Source organism: Rhipicephalus microplus, chromosome X (assembly GCF_043290135.1).
Source record: "Rhipicephalus microplus isolate Deutch F79 chromosome X, USDA_Rmic, whole genome shotgun sequence".
In the NCBI taxonomy this organism is placed as follows: Eukaryota; Metazoa; Arthropoda; class Arachnida; order Ixodida; family Ixodidae; genus Rhipicephalus; species Rhipicephalus microplus.
Window position 1 is genome coordinate 457,109,715 of NC_134710.1, and position 14,970 is coordinate 457,124,684.

The window sequence follows — 14,970 nt, forward strand, 5'->3', positions numbered from 1 at the left end:
GGCGTAGAAAGACGTAAGTATGCAGAATCGCCAATGAATGGTATTAACCAGGGCTAACATGCAGGGAGAAATTACATAAACCTATTTTTTATTCCAAATTTGTCATTTCTCTGTTGTGGTAAAGCTAATTTTATGGTCTCACGCATTTGCTGGCTCATCATGTCACTTAAAGAACTACATTACACACGTGGACAGTCTTTCTTTCAATAACAAGTGCGTAAGCGTTAAGTACTAGGTGCAAATTGAGATGAACAAACGATTTCGATTTCGCGCATTTTTCGCTATTAGCTCTTCACTATAGCAAAAAGACTGCCACTTTACGCGAACATCACCAGTTGGTTTCACTACGTCACATAACCATAAAATCTCGCTCGTCAAATTGAAGAGCTAGTTCTAAACAGCGCCTTCAAATACACGTGGTAAGGTAATTTTCAGAATACCGAAAAAATGTCTCGTTCTCTATGATACGGATGATGGCTGCAATCAATTTCCAGGCGTGTATTACGTGTCTCTGCCAGCAATAACAACTACTTCAACTGCAATAGGCATTTTTCGTGGTACAACAAAGTTGTTCAACGCTTTTAACATGTATATTACATCACTCAGTCAACTCTTCCTCGGTAAAGATCAAGTAAGCCTAATGCACCGTGGTGCAACAGGCAAAACGAAGGGGATTGATAAGACATCCTGACACAAGGTTTCTGCAATGGTGATCCTTCGGACGTCCACTTCACTACTGAACAAAAATGATGTGTGATTTATAAGGATGTGAAAGCGAAGCAGTGCTTGGAACTTCGGTTATGTAGGCCCGTAATCATAAAAGCCTCTTCCGCTAAACTTGTTTGTAAGATAATATGCCAGCCTTTCACTATGCGGCACATGCCATTAGTTTAGCCGGCTAACCAGTGGAAAGCACAATTACTAAACAGAGGTTCTGTGAACTCAGCCCCTGCTAAACATTTTGTTAATGGGCAGAAGTTCGCGATGTGCACTTCGCTGATATTCTACAAAATTTGAGATCCAACTTCGCAATTGGGAAATATTTGTAGCGTTACGCCAACATTCCAAGTTAGTCTCGTGGCTCCACAAAACCATAAATTCTGCCTGCTAAATAAATCCAACCTTAACCCTGATCTCCTACCCCAACAAACAGACAACCCTGCTCAATAGCTCTGCACTAGAGGAACAGTGAACTCTGAGCGACCGGGATTGTGTGGCGGCTTCGAATAATGACGTCCCGGACTAAGGATGTCAGCCAGCTAGGTGGAGATGGGCTATGTGGCCCTTCCAACTTAAATAAATATTTTTTATTCCTTAGCAAAATGAAGAACAAGTGCAAACAGCGGCTCCGCATACTCGTGTCTTATACCTTGTCGAGCTGACGTCCTGCTGAACACGCAGCTGATGCACTCTTGAGTAGTTGGCAAACTTCTTTTTTAGACAAAATTTCTGGTACCGTATACGAACATGAAACAAAAATTGTTGAAGAGATTCTTAAGAGCTTTTTCAAATTTTGTTATTGCGCAAGCTGGTTTCATTCGCATCAGAATTTAAAGGACGCACCGTCTACCAAGGCCGTTACAGGCAATTACATATCTACCCTGCTTCGCACCCCTGTCTTGCCTCCTCAAACATCCAAGCCGTCATTGACAATGGCAGCGCGCTCCTTGGGTTGAGCTCCGCCGGGTCAGTGCAACAGGGATGCAAATAAAAATGAAACCGAAGCTATTACCAGTGGCTAGATCGGGAATATCGAGCTGTACTTTACACCATTTGAAAGGACATTTGCCAGTAGTACAGCTCTTTGTTAACGATGGCTGCACACCGTGTTGCAGAAATCGCTCCACCCAGAGATATTCCTTGTTCTTCGAGTGTAAACAAAGAAAAAAGAGCCTGACAATTTTGTGTATTTAGTAACTACAAAACACCACAACATGAATTTTATGAGAATTTTCATGCACCATTTTTCTTTCAGTTGATACCATTTTTTATAACACAAGAGTTAAGCGGATCAGGCATCTCAGGGATTTTTTTGGCCGGCGTTGTGAGTGCATCAATAAGGTACTCCGCTTTCTTTCTTATGTATTGCCATGTAATAATGTGATAAGGTGATGGCACAACAATTGATTAATCACAGAAATCTATGATGCTTGTCAACACTACTTTTTCTCACTAGTGTACGCACTTGCACGTATTCCTGAAATTTCTTATGAACAGGTTCCTGAAATAGCGAAACTGTAAAGCAGCACTGTGCTAAAATGGTATGGAAAGGCAAATCATTTCATTGCGAATGTTTGTTCTTGTTTGTAGGTAATAATTAGAACAATAACCTTACACCCATACCATAATAATAATAACACAAGTCATAACAACAATAATAAGAAAAATATGTTGTATGTTCTTCACGTCGCACGCGAAGAAGGAAAGTACGGTCGTTTCCGTCACATTGAATACCTTGGTTTTACATTCCCACGTGCTCATGACGCTGAACAAGGCAGCTTTCGGCATGTTTATGACGAGACTCTTCATTTCAATTAACTTTTTCCAGGAAATGAATGGCACCCAAAGCATGATGACATCCGCGTATCAGACGTTGAATAATGTAATTTGCAATACTGCTTTTATGCGTGTAGGATAGTAGTTTCTAGCTTTATTATAGGTTGCTGCATCAATTCTAGAATATATTTAACTGTTCTTGTTGCGCGCTTCAGCCTATAAGAAATATCGAAGGCTCCCAGTCACTAGAACGCGATTGGCGCGTTGCAATTGTTATACGTTAAAACACTATATATTCGCAGATTTTTGGAGTTAATCTACTTGTTTGTTTTGTTTTGCTCGTTTTGCTTACACTTGCTGAGCTTTGTTGCGTAATGTTTATAATTAGGTTTATATATATATATATATATATATATAATTTTTGTTTATTTATGTCTTTATATTCTTGGACTTCCATTTGGGTGACATTTTCGTCATTGATTTCCGGTACAGAATGTTATTGAAACTGGCGAGCGCGAAACAACGTACTTGAGGATAAGTAACTATGAAAAAATTAAAATAAGTAAGAGCAAAGTACAAGGCACCGATTCCATCAGTGGCTTACGATGGTTTACTTGGCCAGAGAAGAGACATGCTGAAATATAGTGAAGAAAAAAATGAAAGTCCCTGATTAAACCAGAGCCTTTGCAGGCAGTGGTTGGGCTGTGTCATATGTGAAAAGCAGATTGGATGGATGCTTTTGTGTGTGTCATATTCTGACACCTTTCTTCCTGCACGTAAAATTCTGACTTACTTGCTTAAATTTATGGGGTTCTATATAACAGCCAAAGTGCTCTAATAGCGCTTTTTTGGACACGCACGAGCAGTTTTAACTACACTAAATGTGCTCTCGCGAGTTCCGGCGCGTTCCGATGGTGGCGCAAAAGCGTGCGCATCGTGTGGAAGATACAGCAGGACTAGCAAGCACACTGGCGAAAGGGGTCGATGACCTGCGCGCCACTTCTCCTCAGGTACAGGTAGTGATATGCATGACACTGGAGGTACCGGTGCGTGACAGCAGCCTGCAAAGAACGGTTGTCAACGCAAAGTAATAGATAATGAAGATGAGTCGAGAGAAAAGCTTTGAGGTGGTGGAAATAAATAGATAGGTGCATAGGTGGGGTGGTTTTCAACGAGACAGAATTCACTTCGATGGGCGGCTAGATCATGAGGTGGGCTGGCGACTTGCAGGACGCGAAGTAGCTTTCTTGGGGGGGAACGCGGGCCCTTCGGGGTGCAGGATAGCTAGTAACGAGGAAAACGACGAGGGAGACTCCTTGACAGGTGGTATGAACAGATACGCTTCCGAAGTGGCACCAGTATCTAAGATCGGTAGAGTCCGGGGCAGAAATAGACGCAGCAACGAGCACCGATCCGATTCAGACATAGGGTATATTACTATGCAGGGTGGCAGGAACAGGCTGAAGTGTGAAGAGATAGAAGAACAGCTAAGGGAGGAGAGGCCGTTGGTATACGTTTTTGTCGAAACACATATTAGGGACATGGAACAACCATCTAACAATTCGGACTACACGTTGGAATATTGTAATAGAACAGAGGCAGCAGATAGGGGAGTGGTATCGGGGCATTCATTCATAGAAGTTATGACTGGCAAAGGGTCAAGCAGGAGTGCGAGGAACATTTATGCCCAAAAGGGAAAGTGGCAGGGCAAACAACACTTCTTGGTTTCGTGTACTTATGGACGGGAGCAAAGGCCAAAGAGGAAAACCAGCCAATGATAGAATGTATATCAAATGACATTAAGGAGTTAGGAGGAGAGTGGCAGATTATTATACTAGGAGATATGAATGCGCAAATAGAAGATATAGTTGAGTATACCAACCCGACAGGTAAAATGATCTTGGGTATGTGTGAAAAGCATGATTTGATCATTTGCAACTGTACCGAAAAGTGTGAAAGGCAAATAACTTGGGACGTAGGAAGGCTGCAGTCGACGATAGATTACGCACTGATGTCACATAGGATGTATGATAAGCTCAGGGGAATGAACATAGATGAAAGTGACTCCAGAAGTCTGGGTAGTGATCACAAACGTATCAAGCTAAGTTTTGGAAGAGCAGTGAAAGTGGGAAAGAGACATGATGAGCAACTACAGGAAAATTTGTACTCAGAAAGGCAAATAGAAATAGCTACTAAACCAATAGAGAAAGTAATCACTGAGGATAACATAACAGTGTGGACATACATGAATCTAATTAGACTGTTTGAGCGAGAGCTTGCTATGGCATGTGACAAGTCACCCAGAAACAGAAGACACAAACACAAAAGTTGTGGGATGAAAAAGTTAAGAGAGCCATAGCAAAATGTCGGAAAGCCTCTAGGGAACACAGACATGCTAAGCAGCGATGTGAACCGACTGACGACATTGAAAGAAAATGGGAAAACTTTCTAAGCTGTAGAAGAAATGCATCCCTTCGGATCAATGAAAAGATTAGAAGAAAGGGAGCTCAGTGTCTGGCAAAAGTACATAAAAAAGATACAAAGGCAACTTCGAAATTCCGGAACCATCTAAACTTCCTAAGAAATGAGACAAGCCTAGAGCAGAGGTTTATAACTACCGCTCAAGGTGCTAGGCAAGAAGGGGACGAAGCTAATGAATATATCAGAACAAGGGTGACAGAAAAATTTCAACAAAGAAGCGCTTTATACACCGTGATAGACAAGAATGAATCAAGTTGCGCAATGCTTCATTTCCAAAACGAGAGTGGGAAAGGGCTGAGAAGATGGTTCGTAGTAGTACAATAACAAGCCCAGATAGCATTCCAGTGATGCTGATAAAGACATTAGGTCCGAAGTCTGAGCAGGCTTTAAGAGAGGCAGTGAGCAAAATAATAATCGATGGTGAAGTCCTATCTGGATGGAAACTTGGCAGGATGAGCATGATCTATAAACGAAAGGGGGACAAAGCTGACATAAACAACTACCGGCCTCTAACACTGACATCAGTGGTCTACAGGCTAGCGATGCAGATTATGAAAGAAAGAATGCAGGCATCGATGGAGGATGAGAGGGTGCTGGGGGAACTGCAGAATTGGTTTCGGAAACACAGGAGATTGGAAGACAGTCTGTTCTCATTGACGCAGTGAATCGAAATAGAAGAAAAGGAACACAGGCCCCTGTGGCTAGCCTTTTTGGATATCAAGGGAGCGTACGATAGCGTGGTTCAAGAGGAATTGTGGTGAATACTGGACGCCCTAGGCGTTGAACATGTAGTCACTAATATTTTAAAGGATATCTATAAAGGTAACAAGGTAGTGATAAATTGAGAAAAACAGGTATCCAAGCCTGCACAGGTAAAATGGGGGCTTAGGCAGGGGTGTTCCCTGTCACCCTTATTATTCACGATGTACCTACAAGGAGTATAGGCCAAATTAGGGGAAAATTGGACTGGGCTTCAACATCTCTTTCGTCAAACAACAAAAACTTATTGAACAGGCACTACCAGCATTCATGTACACAGATGATAGAGTGCTAATGGCCGACAACAAGGAAGATTTGAAGAGATTGATGGACAGCTGCGGTAATGAGGGAGATAGGTTAGATTTCCAATTCATAAGAAAAAATCAGCTGTGATCATTTTTTATGATAATGAAGGTAGTGAGTTTAGAATACAGGAGGTCAGGCTAGAGATAACAGATAAAAAAATATCTGGGCGTATGGACAAGCAATGGAGCCGAGTACCTAAGTGAACACGAAATATACGGGACGACTAAAGGTAACAGGAATGCAGCGGTGATAAAAACAGGGCACTGGATTTACAATAGGTAGCATATTGTGAGAGGGATATGGAAAGGGGTGTCGGTTCCTGGTCTGACATTCGGCAATGCGGTCTTGTGCATGGGATCAGAAGTTCAAGCAAGATTAGAAATTAAGCAACGTTGAATAGGTAGGCTTACTTTAGAAGCTCACAGGAATACACCAAATCAGGGAGTACAAGGTTATATGGGATGGACATCATCTGAGGGCAGGAAAGCTAGCAGCAAGACAAAATTTGAAAAGCGATTGAGAGAAATGGGGGAGGAACGTTGGGCTAGGAAGGTATTCAGCTACTTGTACATGAGGAATGTCGATACAAAATGGAGGAAGCGGACCAGAAAATTGACTGGTAAATACTTAGACAGAAGGGGGCCAAACTAAAAAAACAATTATCTGTTAAGAAGAAAGTGAAGGAAGCTAAGACAGATATGTCAAGAATTGGCATGATTAAGAAGTCCGCAATAGAGAACTATCGAACTTTTAGGCAGTAAATTGCCAAGGAAAGGATCTATGATAATACTCGGGGTAGTTCTCTACTCTTTGAGGCCAGGACGGGAGTATTGCGAACCAAGACTTATCGGGCCAAATACGAAGGAGTAGACACGGTATGCACTGCGTGTGAAGAGGAAGAAGAAAGTGCGGAACACTTGATAATGTTCTGTAAAAGGCTTCACTCTATAGCTCAGGATGATGGCACAGAGTTTTTCAAAGCTCTGGGGCTTAGGGACAGGGAGGGCAAAATAGACTTTAAGCGGGTAGAATTAACTATAAGGAGGTTATCTGATTGATGGCTAAAGTCAAAGCGCGAGTGAAAATTAAACCTTTCACTGCAAAGTACGAATCCTCAACCTCAATATTTAAAAAAAATAAATCTAGTCTTTGGTTAGTTGAGTATTACGGCTTCTTGGCGCAGGCCACCGGCCGATCTAAATAGTACAGCCATATTCATCCATCCATCGATCCATCCATTCATCCATCTATGTGTTTCCATGGTCAAAGAGGAGCATTTTTTCGACACTGAGGGCAACCAAAAGCAGTTTTTTGTACTCCACCGAAATCAGCGAAGTTATAAGAGCGCAAATGCAGTAACATTCGCATTAAAATTCGCCATAATAAATGAAGTAGTGCAGCGCCATCACAAACGCAATTTTGAGGTGGCGCTCCACTACTCAAAACACAGTTTTGAGTAGTGCAAAGCTTTACACCCTTACACATTTTGCTGCGCAACCAGGTGCAACTACAGCGTACTAACCAACGATGAAGCTAAATGTTATATGTATTTGCGCACTGAACACTTTGAAAAAGAGCTACGGATTTCATTCCGCTAGTCAGACGCGTTGCCGAACCGCCGTGAAATGCGTGCTGGTTCATTCGCCTGAATGAAGACGAAAACAAGAGCAGACGCAACAGCTCCGCGCTCTATGAATAAAGACCCCAGTCTGCGTCACTGTTGCGTTGAGAATAGCCACGCACGTAAACGACTTCAGTTTTACTAATTTCCGCAGCTTTCGCAAAGCAGAATGGCAACAGCGCTAAATACAGCCCGCTGCAAACGTGTTGGGTAAGCGAATCACTCGCGTTCTCCACAGCCGTTCGTTTGAGTAAGTATGATAATGTAGGTCTCCTCTTATTGTTCTGTTATTTTTTTGAGTAGCCTTGACGGAGAACCGTCGTAACTTTGTTTATGAAGCTTAACAGATCTTCTGACCGTGGTGCGTGAAAAGCAACCATGGACAGGTGACGCCCGGCCACAATAAACAGCGAACACGCCGCGACCACCGATTATCTGAAGTGGTCGCTACCACATAGCATTATGAACGTAGAGCTTTGAAGGCTCTAAGTCCCGGCTTTAACCAAGGATTGCGGACACGTGCGTCATACTGGTCAATCGCGAAATGATCGCCAACCCAATCAGTTTTTTTTGTCGTTAGTCTTCGTGATTACCGGAGCTATCTCGGAGGCATCTGCTTTGCCTTTCGTTGTACACTGAGAAAGTGAACACGCATGTATCTCCATCTGCAGTATATACAAACGAAAGAAAATCGTCAACAGGGCATTCGAGTAGGTGTATTGGAACAGTTCAATGCAGAGGAAGCGAGAAATCACCAGGGACATTCGTGCCGGATAAAACAAGCTTCGTACCTCTTATCGCATAGATTTTTCATGTGTGCACTTCATCGCTTTGGCAACATGCACATGCCCAATTTTTATGCATTTAGGCGTTACTGAACGCGCATTGGAGTGCTTCTTTCAAACTAGATGTAAACCGCCAGTTGCAGCACACCGAAGTACTTGAAACAACTTTTGCATTGTGCCCACACTTCCTTTTGATGAGCTTCTTACTTTTACGAAGCGAGATTAGATTGAACGAATTAGCTCACCAGGTCCTTAATTTTTAGGAAACCGCGCTTCAAGACCAACGAAAAAAGAGGGCCTATGCACGTTCGCATGCGGACGGCTCTCTGCGCACTACCTATTTATTGTTGGCGTGGTGATGGTGGCGCTAGTGGTGGCGTTTTTGCAGCGTCGCCTGGGCAGGGTCTAACGTACAAGGTCGGGGAGGTGGCGTGCCGGGATGCTCGGACAGTGTGAACGCATGGAAAGTCTGAACATGTCCGCGAAGTCGGTGCGCGAGCGTGGGCAATGCATTCTCATTAGACGCCTGATATCACGTGCACCCTCTACTAGCTCTTTTCTCAGAGCAGAGTTGTGGGATGTAGAGCCAGTGAAGGATGGATTGCAACATAAAACGTAACGGGAGATTATTAACGTGGTAGCAGCAGCAGGGAAAGTATGCCGATGCTCTGCTTAACGGTACCAGTAACCATAAGACAACCGAGTGGGAAGCGTGTTGCAGCATGCAGCCGAGTCACTCTGACTGCGCCGATTTGTGCGTAGTATGTGGCCACATTGCCCACCCCTTTCCAGCGGAGTTCAGAGCCCTCATGCTCAGTAGAAATCTGGCAGGCGTACCAGATGTCCAGAGCGTGTCGTGAAAGAAGCGGGCTGTGACGTCGGCGGTTGTGGATAGACGCATGCGGATGGAGTGGTGCTGTGTGATTCGGGTGCAGTGTTAAATGCGGGCTTGAGCCGGTGAATCGAGACGCGGATGGTCTTCTCGTTCAGACGAAGAGTTAAGCTTCTGTCGTTGCGATGGACGACCGGGTAGGCTCCGCTTTAGGATGGCTCAAAAAGCCTGCGGACGGTGTAGTCACAGAGAAAGGCATCTGCGCATGATGCTAGCTCCTTGAACACAAAATGTGTAAGCTTGCTGTGGTTGCCTGCAGGTAACGAGCAGGAGGCAGCGATGGTGCCTCGGAGTCTGACGTCGTAGTGCAAGATGGCAGAACAGCAAGAAATTCACCTGTTGGCTTAGTGGTTCCCTGTAGACGACCTATGCATGTGAGGCGTGAATGTGCGTCTTGAAGGTGGTGCGAAGACAATAGACGACAGCTGGGATGGCCTTGGTCCAGGTTGAGTCCAAGTGGCACATGATAACGACTTTTTGAACTGTTGGTCGAAACGCTCGAATATTCCGCTGGTTCAGTGGTGGTAGTTATTAGTCCTGAAGCGTACAAAGCCAATAATCAGTCCGATGAGCTTGAATGGGTGAGACTCGAACTGTCGCTTTGCGTCGGTGGTCACGCGGCGGGGGCCATCGAAACGGGCGATGAAGAAAGCCGAGGCGATGTCTTCTCCGGTGTCCATTCCAGGGGCCATGCAACAGGCCATCGGGTGTTCAAGACATCGTGAAAGCGCTTCGGCGACCTCGTTGTCTTTTCCGCTGACATGTTGGATGCCAGTCGTGAACTGTGCGATGAGCGATAGTTGGTTCTGCTTAACAGGTGGGAGTTTGTTAAGACGTTGAGAGAAGGCGTCAATAAGATGCTTTTGGTCGGTATAGATTATGCCGTTTTGTGCTTTGATTGATTATTATGTGGAGTTCAACGTCCCATTTCCAACATTGTGCAGGTTAGCCTGGTGGTCAGCAGCGTGTGGCAAAAAAGTCTGTAAAAGTTCAGCGTGCTAAGAAAACGGCGAACGTCTTGAGCAGTAGTGGATCAAGGGTAATTTTGCAGGTCCGAAATGCGTTGAAGGAAGAGCTGAGTTCAATCAGATGAAACGTCGTGGCCAAGGAAACAGACGACGGAAGCGCCTAGCGTGCTCTTTTGGGTGTTGACAAGTAGACCGTGGTCATCGAGGCCTTCTAGCAGTAGACGAAAGTGCCTGTGGTGCTGATCGCTGTCGTGGGAAAATACCGGTATGTCGTCATGATAGACAAAGGAGAAGTGGAGGCTGCGGACGACTTCGTTGATAAAACGCTGAACGTTTTGTCCAGGCCGAAGCTCATAAAGGGGAACTCGAACAAGCCAACGAGTGTGATTATTGTTGTCTTCAGGACGTTGTGCAGATTCATGGGTATCTGTGCGTAGGCCGTCACCAAGTCAAGAACGGAAAGCATAAGACGGTCATAAATGTGAAGGGTGAAATACTGTATGTAGTGAACGGGGTATCGTTCCGAGATAGTGTGCGCATTGAGGGTTTGCGCGCTGAGGGTGTGATAGTTCCGACAGGGCCGCCAGCCTTCAGTCTTCTTCGGGACCAGGGGGAGTGGCGAGGCCCATGGGCTGTCATAGCAGCAGGCGATTCTTTCGTGGAGCATGGCCTTAACCTCTGTTTTGGCTGTACGCATGCGGTGTGGGGCAAAGCGGTGGGTCTGGCAGGAAACCGGGGGGCGTGCAGCGGTCAGAATGCAGTGCACAATGGTGAGCTGCACTTTTCGTGCGAGTCCGCTGGGGCGCGTCAGCCCGGGAAATTCGGCGAGGATAACATAGTATGGTGAGTTATTGTCACCACTGAGTACCTGGATGCTTGGTTGTCGGGCAGTCGTTCAATGACATGGTGTTGAATGCCCCGTGGTCCTGTCAATAAGGCGATTGTATCGGCAGTCCTGGAGGAGATTAAAATGAGCTAGAAAGTCTAAGATGATGATTGCTTCGGTGACGTCGGCGTTGACCAAATTACAGTGAAGGTTGGGTCTTAGGTTCTTGAGCTGCATGTGCAGGTGCAGCGAGCCGTACGTCTCGATCGTGGCTTAGTTCACCGTGCTGAGCTCGAAATATGTCAGTGGGTGAAGACTTTGAAGATGGGCTCTTGGGTAGCAGCAGATGTCGGAACCATTGTCGACAAGGTACCACTGCTTCGTGATTTGGTCGGTGACGAAAATGCAAAGGCCTCTGCGCTGACAACTTGCAGCCGCCTCTACGAGCTGTCGTTGGAGTTTTCTTAGTGACCAGCGGAGCAGTGTGGTTGACATTGCTGAGCTTTATCCTAAAAGTGTCGAGTGTAGTAACAACTGCTCTCACGGGGACGCTGCTAAGAGGCTGTTGGACGGTTACGAGTTTGCTTGTAGTACTGAAAGGGCGCGTCAAAAGGTGTTGATCTGGCTGTTGTTACGTAGAGCCAATCTTTCTTTCAAGTTTTCTTATGTGGCGTACAAGCTTCGTGGTGTTCGACGATGCGGTGAGAGCCTGGACGGTGGACGACGACTCTGCCAGAGATACCTCTATGACGCGATCAGCGATCTCGGCAACTTGGTCGAGAGCTAGTGTACGCTGTACCAGCAAAATTGTCTGGACGTGCGAAGGAAGCCATTGAAGGCACAGTGCTCGCAAGAACGAGTACTGGACTTCCATGCTGCCTGAGAATGTGCGCATGTGGCAAAGGAGCCGCGATATCTTGTGCTCGGCAAGTTCGGCTGACTGAAGTTGTCGCATATTCTGATCAGCGAAGAGCAAAAAGCGGTGTATCAGTTCCATCTTGAGGTATTTGAAAAGGCTAGCCATCGGTGGGTTGCAAAGATATCCTGGACCTCGTAGGCGTCGCGAGCGTGCAAGTGGGTGCTCCGCCGCGGTGGTCTAGTGGCTAAGGTACTCGGCTGCTGACCCGCAAGTCGCGGCTACGATTCCCGGCTGCGGCGGCTGCATTTCTGGTGGAGGCGGAAATGTTGTTGGCCTGTGTACTCAGATTCGGGTGCACGTTAAAGAACCCGAGGTGGTAAAAATTTCCGGAGCCCTCCACTACGGCGTCTCTCATAATCAAATGGTGGTTTTGGGACGTTAAACCCCACAAATCAATCAATACGCGTGCAAGTGGGTGACGACATCATTGTAGCGAGTTTGGACTTGTTCATGCACTCTAAGGCAAATTCGGCCTTGACCGGGACGAACCATCTTCGGGTAATACCGCTCAAAATGATGGCACCTTGACAGTGACATGGCACGTGTTTTGGTCGGCAGCTGTCATAGTAGTAGTAACGCATGAAGGCTGGTGCACACCGGCGAGTAGCAGCGGTTGCGCGACCATTTGCGACTGGTCGGAAACGGTCGCAAAGTGACTGCTTTAGCTAGTCGCTTCCTGACCGATTTCTCAGTCGCGCGACTGCGGTCAGCAAGCTGCCTGAATCCATCAGCGATGCTCAATTTTTGTTTCTTTGTTTTTTTTATTGCGCTGGCTTCCTGCCGCCAGATACAAATGAGTGTGTTCCTCTGGGTCTGTGGCACCATGGCCAGCACTTAATACTTGGCTTGGAGATGGCGGGGCGCAGCAGCTCGAGCAAAGTGTTGAATTTACGTGGCGGCATTCGCAAGAAGGGAGGTGAGCGGACGTGTCAACTTCGGGTCCGTCTTTTGCGAATGTTTCCGCAGCAATTTTCTGATTGTGTGGTGCATATTTGAGATCATTCGTTCCGTGAAGAAGACTAAATTCGGCAGACATTGAACTTTGAGGTGCCCCAGTATTTTCTGGACATTATCTCAACTTTTGTACTGCCGCCGCGTTGGCCCAGCGCTTGGCACAGCGCGTGGCATCCCTACGTGGCGGGACGCGCGCGTTTGGCATGGCAGCTTTGCAATTAGAAGGGAAAGCGCAGTCGGCAGAGGAACATACTGAAGATCTAGGATGGCGGACGGTGTCAAAATGAAATTCAAGACATCCGACGAAGCCTGCACCAGGTGATGACGGTTCACAAGACGAACTGGCTGAACGATGGGGCACAGATGAACAGCGTAGAGGTTTCGCAATTAAGGAACGCATTCTGAAAGCGTCGCGAATGCCACCCATGCTGGAAGAGCAAATCAAGATAGCAATTCAAGATAAATAAGCTGGTCCTTGAGGCGTGCCGAAACTCATCAGAGGAAGAGGTGCTGAAGAATTTGGCTGAGAGATACCTTCCACTGCAAAGCTGCCAGAATACATCTGACGTCCGTTTAGAATATAGTGGGGATGAGAATATATTTATGAATAAGTACTTTACTGAAAATGATATACGGATGGCATTGCAGGATGCCAATCGTCGATCGGCATCAGGACCAGATGGCATTTCTTATAAAATGTTTAGGAGGTTAGGCGAGGAGTCTATTGAGTTCCTTACGTGGGAGATAAATAGCCGATGGAAAGAAAGATTTTTTCCAGAAGAGTGGAAACTAGCGACTACTGTTCTCATACCGAATGTGGGCAAGAGCCTAGGGCTGGAAAATCTCAGACCAGTTTCGCTAACATCGTGTTTGGGAAAAGTCGCTGAGCATGTCATTTTAAATAGGCTAACTCGTTATATTGAGGACAATGGGGTCTTTTCGCACTCGATAATAGGTTTTCGTCCCGGCCTCTTGACTCAAGATGCCATGCTTAGGATTATGCATCACCTACTTGATTGGTGGACAAGAGATACTAAGGTACTATTTTGACTTGATGTGGAAAAATCTTTTGACAATCTCCGACACTCCTTCATTCTACAGGTGCTGTAAGACTTGCATCTGGGGTAACGGCTTTTTCTCTTTGTCGAGGCTTTTCTTGAGATAGAAGGGCATGTCTCAGGTTGGGAGAGATCAAGTATTCTGTCTTCAATTTGGCTTGTCGTGGTACACCACAAGTATCTGTACTCTGGTCAATGTTGTTCAATCGGGCGATGTCAAAGATAGCTAACGTTTTGGAAAATGTCGAGGGTATTGGCTATAGTCTCTACGCGGACGACGTCACAGTATGGAGTGTCGGCGGTAGTGATGGAGAGCTTGAGGATAGGCTGCAGTAGGTGGTAACACTTACGGAAAACTGCTTGGCTCTTATGGGACTCAAGTGCTCCTCTGAAAAGTCGGAGTTGTTATTCTTCAATTCCAAGAAGCTAGGTTGTAGGCTGAAGAATTAGGTACCGGAAGTTGACACTTGCTTCACAGTTTGTACTAGCAATGGATCATTGGTACCAAAAGTAGGTGCTACTAGCGTCCTTGGTTTTGTAATTGAAGCAAATGAATCGAATATTTTAACTATTCAGCATATTGCCAAGAAGACACAGGAGGCCACAAAATTTAACTGAAGGATCTGTAACAGGCAAAGAGGATTAGGAGAAGAAACTGCGATGCGCTTGGTTCACGCATTTCTTTTTGCCATCTTTCGTATGTAGCTGCTATGCCTAATTGGAAAGAAGGGGAGAAAGACAAATTGGAAGCTTTAAATAGAAAAGCCGTTAGGGCGACGCTCGGTTTGCCTGTGAGTACGCCAAATGGTATGTTGTTGCGGCTGGGTTTGCATATTACTCTTAATGAAATTGCCGAGGCTCAGCGTATAGCACAGAGAGAGCGGCTGCTGGGTACGCCAGCTGGT

At 45.8% G+C, this 14,970-nt stretch overlaps 1 protein-coding gene across 6 annotated transcripts in view; it reads left to right on the forward strand.

Moving 5' to 3' along the window:
• LOC119160848 (sodium-coupled monocarboxylate transporter 1) overlaps positions 1-14,970 on the forward strand; it is a 407,992-nt gene that overhangs the window by 249,075 nt on the left and 143,947 nt on the right. For all 6 annotated transcript variants that reach the window (XM_075880646.1, XM_037413103.1, XM_037413106.1 and 3 more), the window contains one exon: positions 1,976-2,061. In XM_075880646.1, coding sequence (XP_075736761.1) covers positions 1,976-2,061 — 86 coding nt within the window. The remainder of the gene's footprint in view (positions 1-1,975; positions 2,062-14,970) is intronic.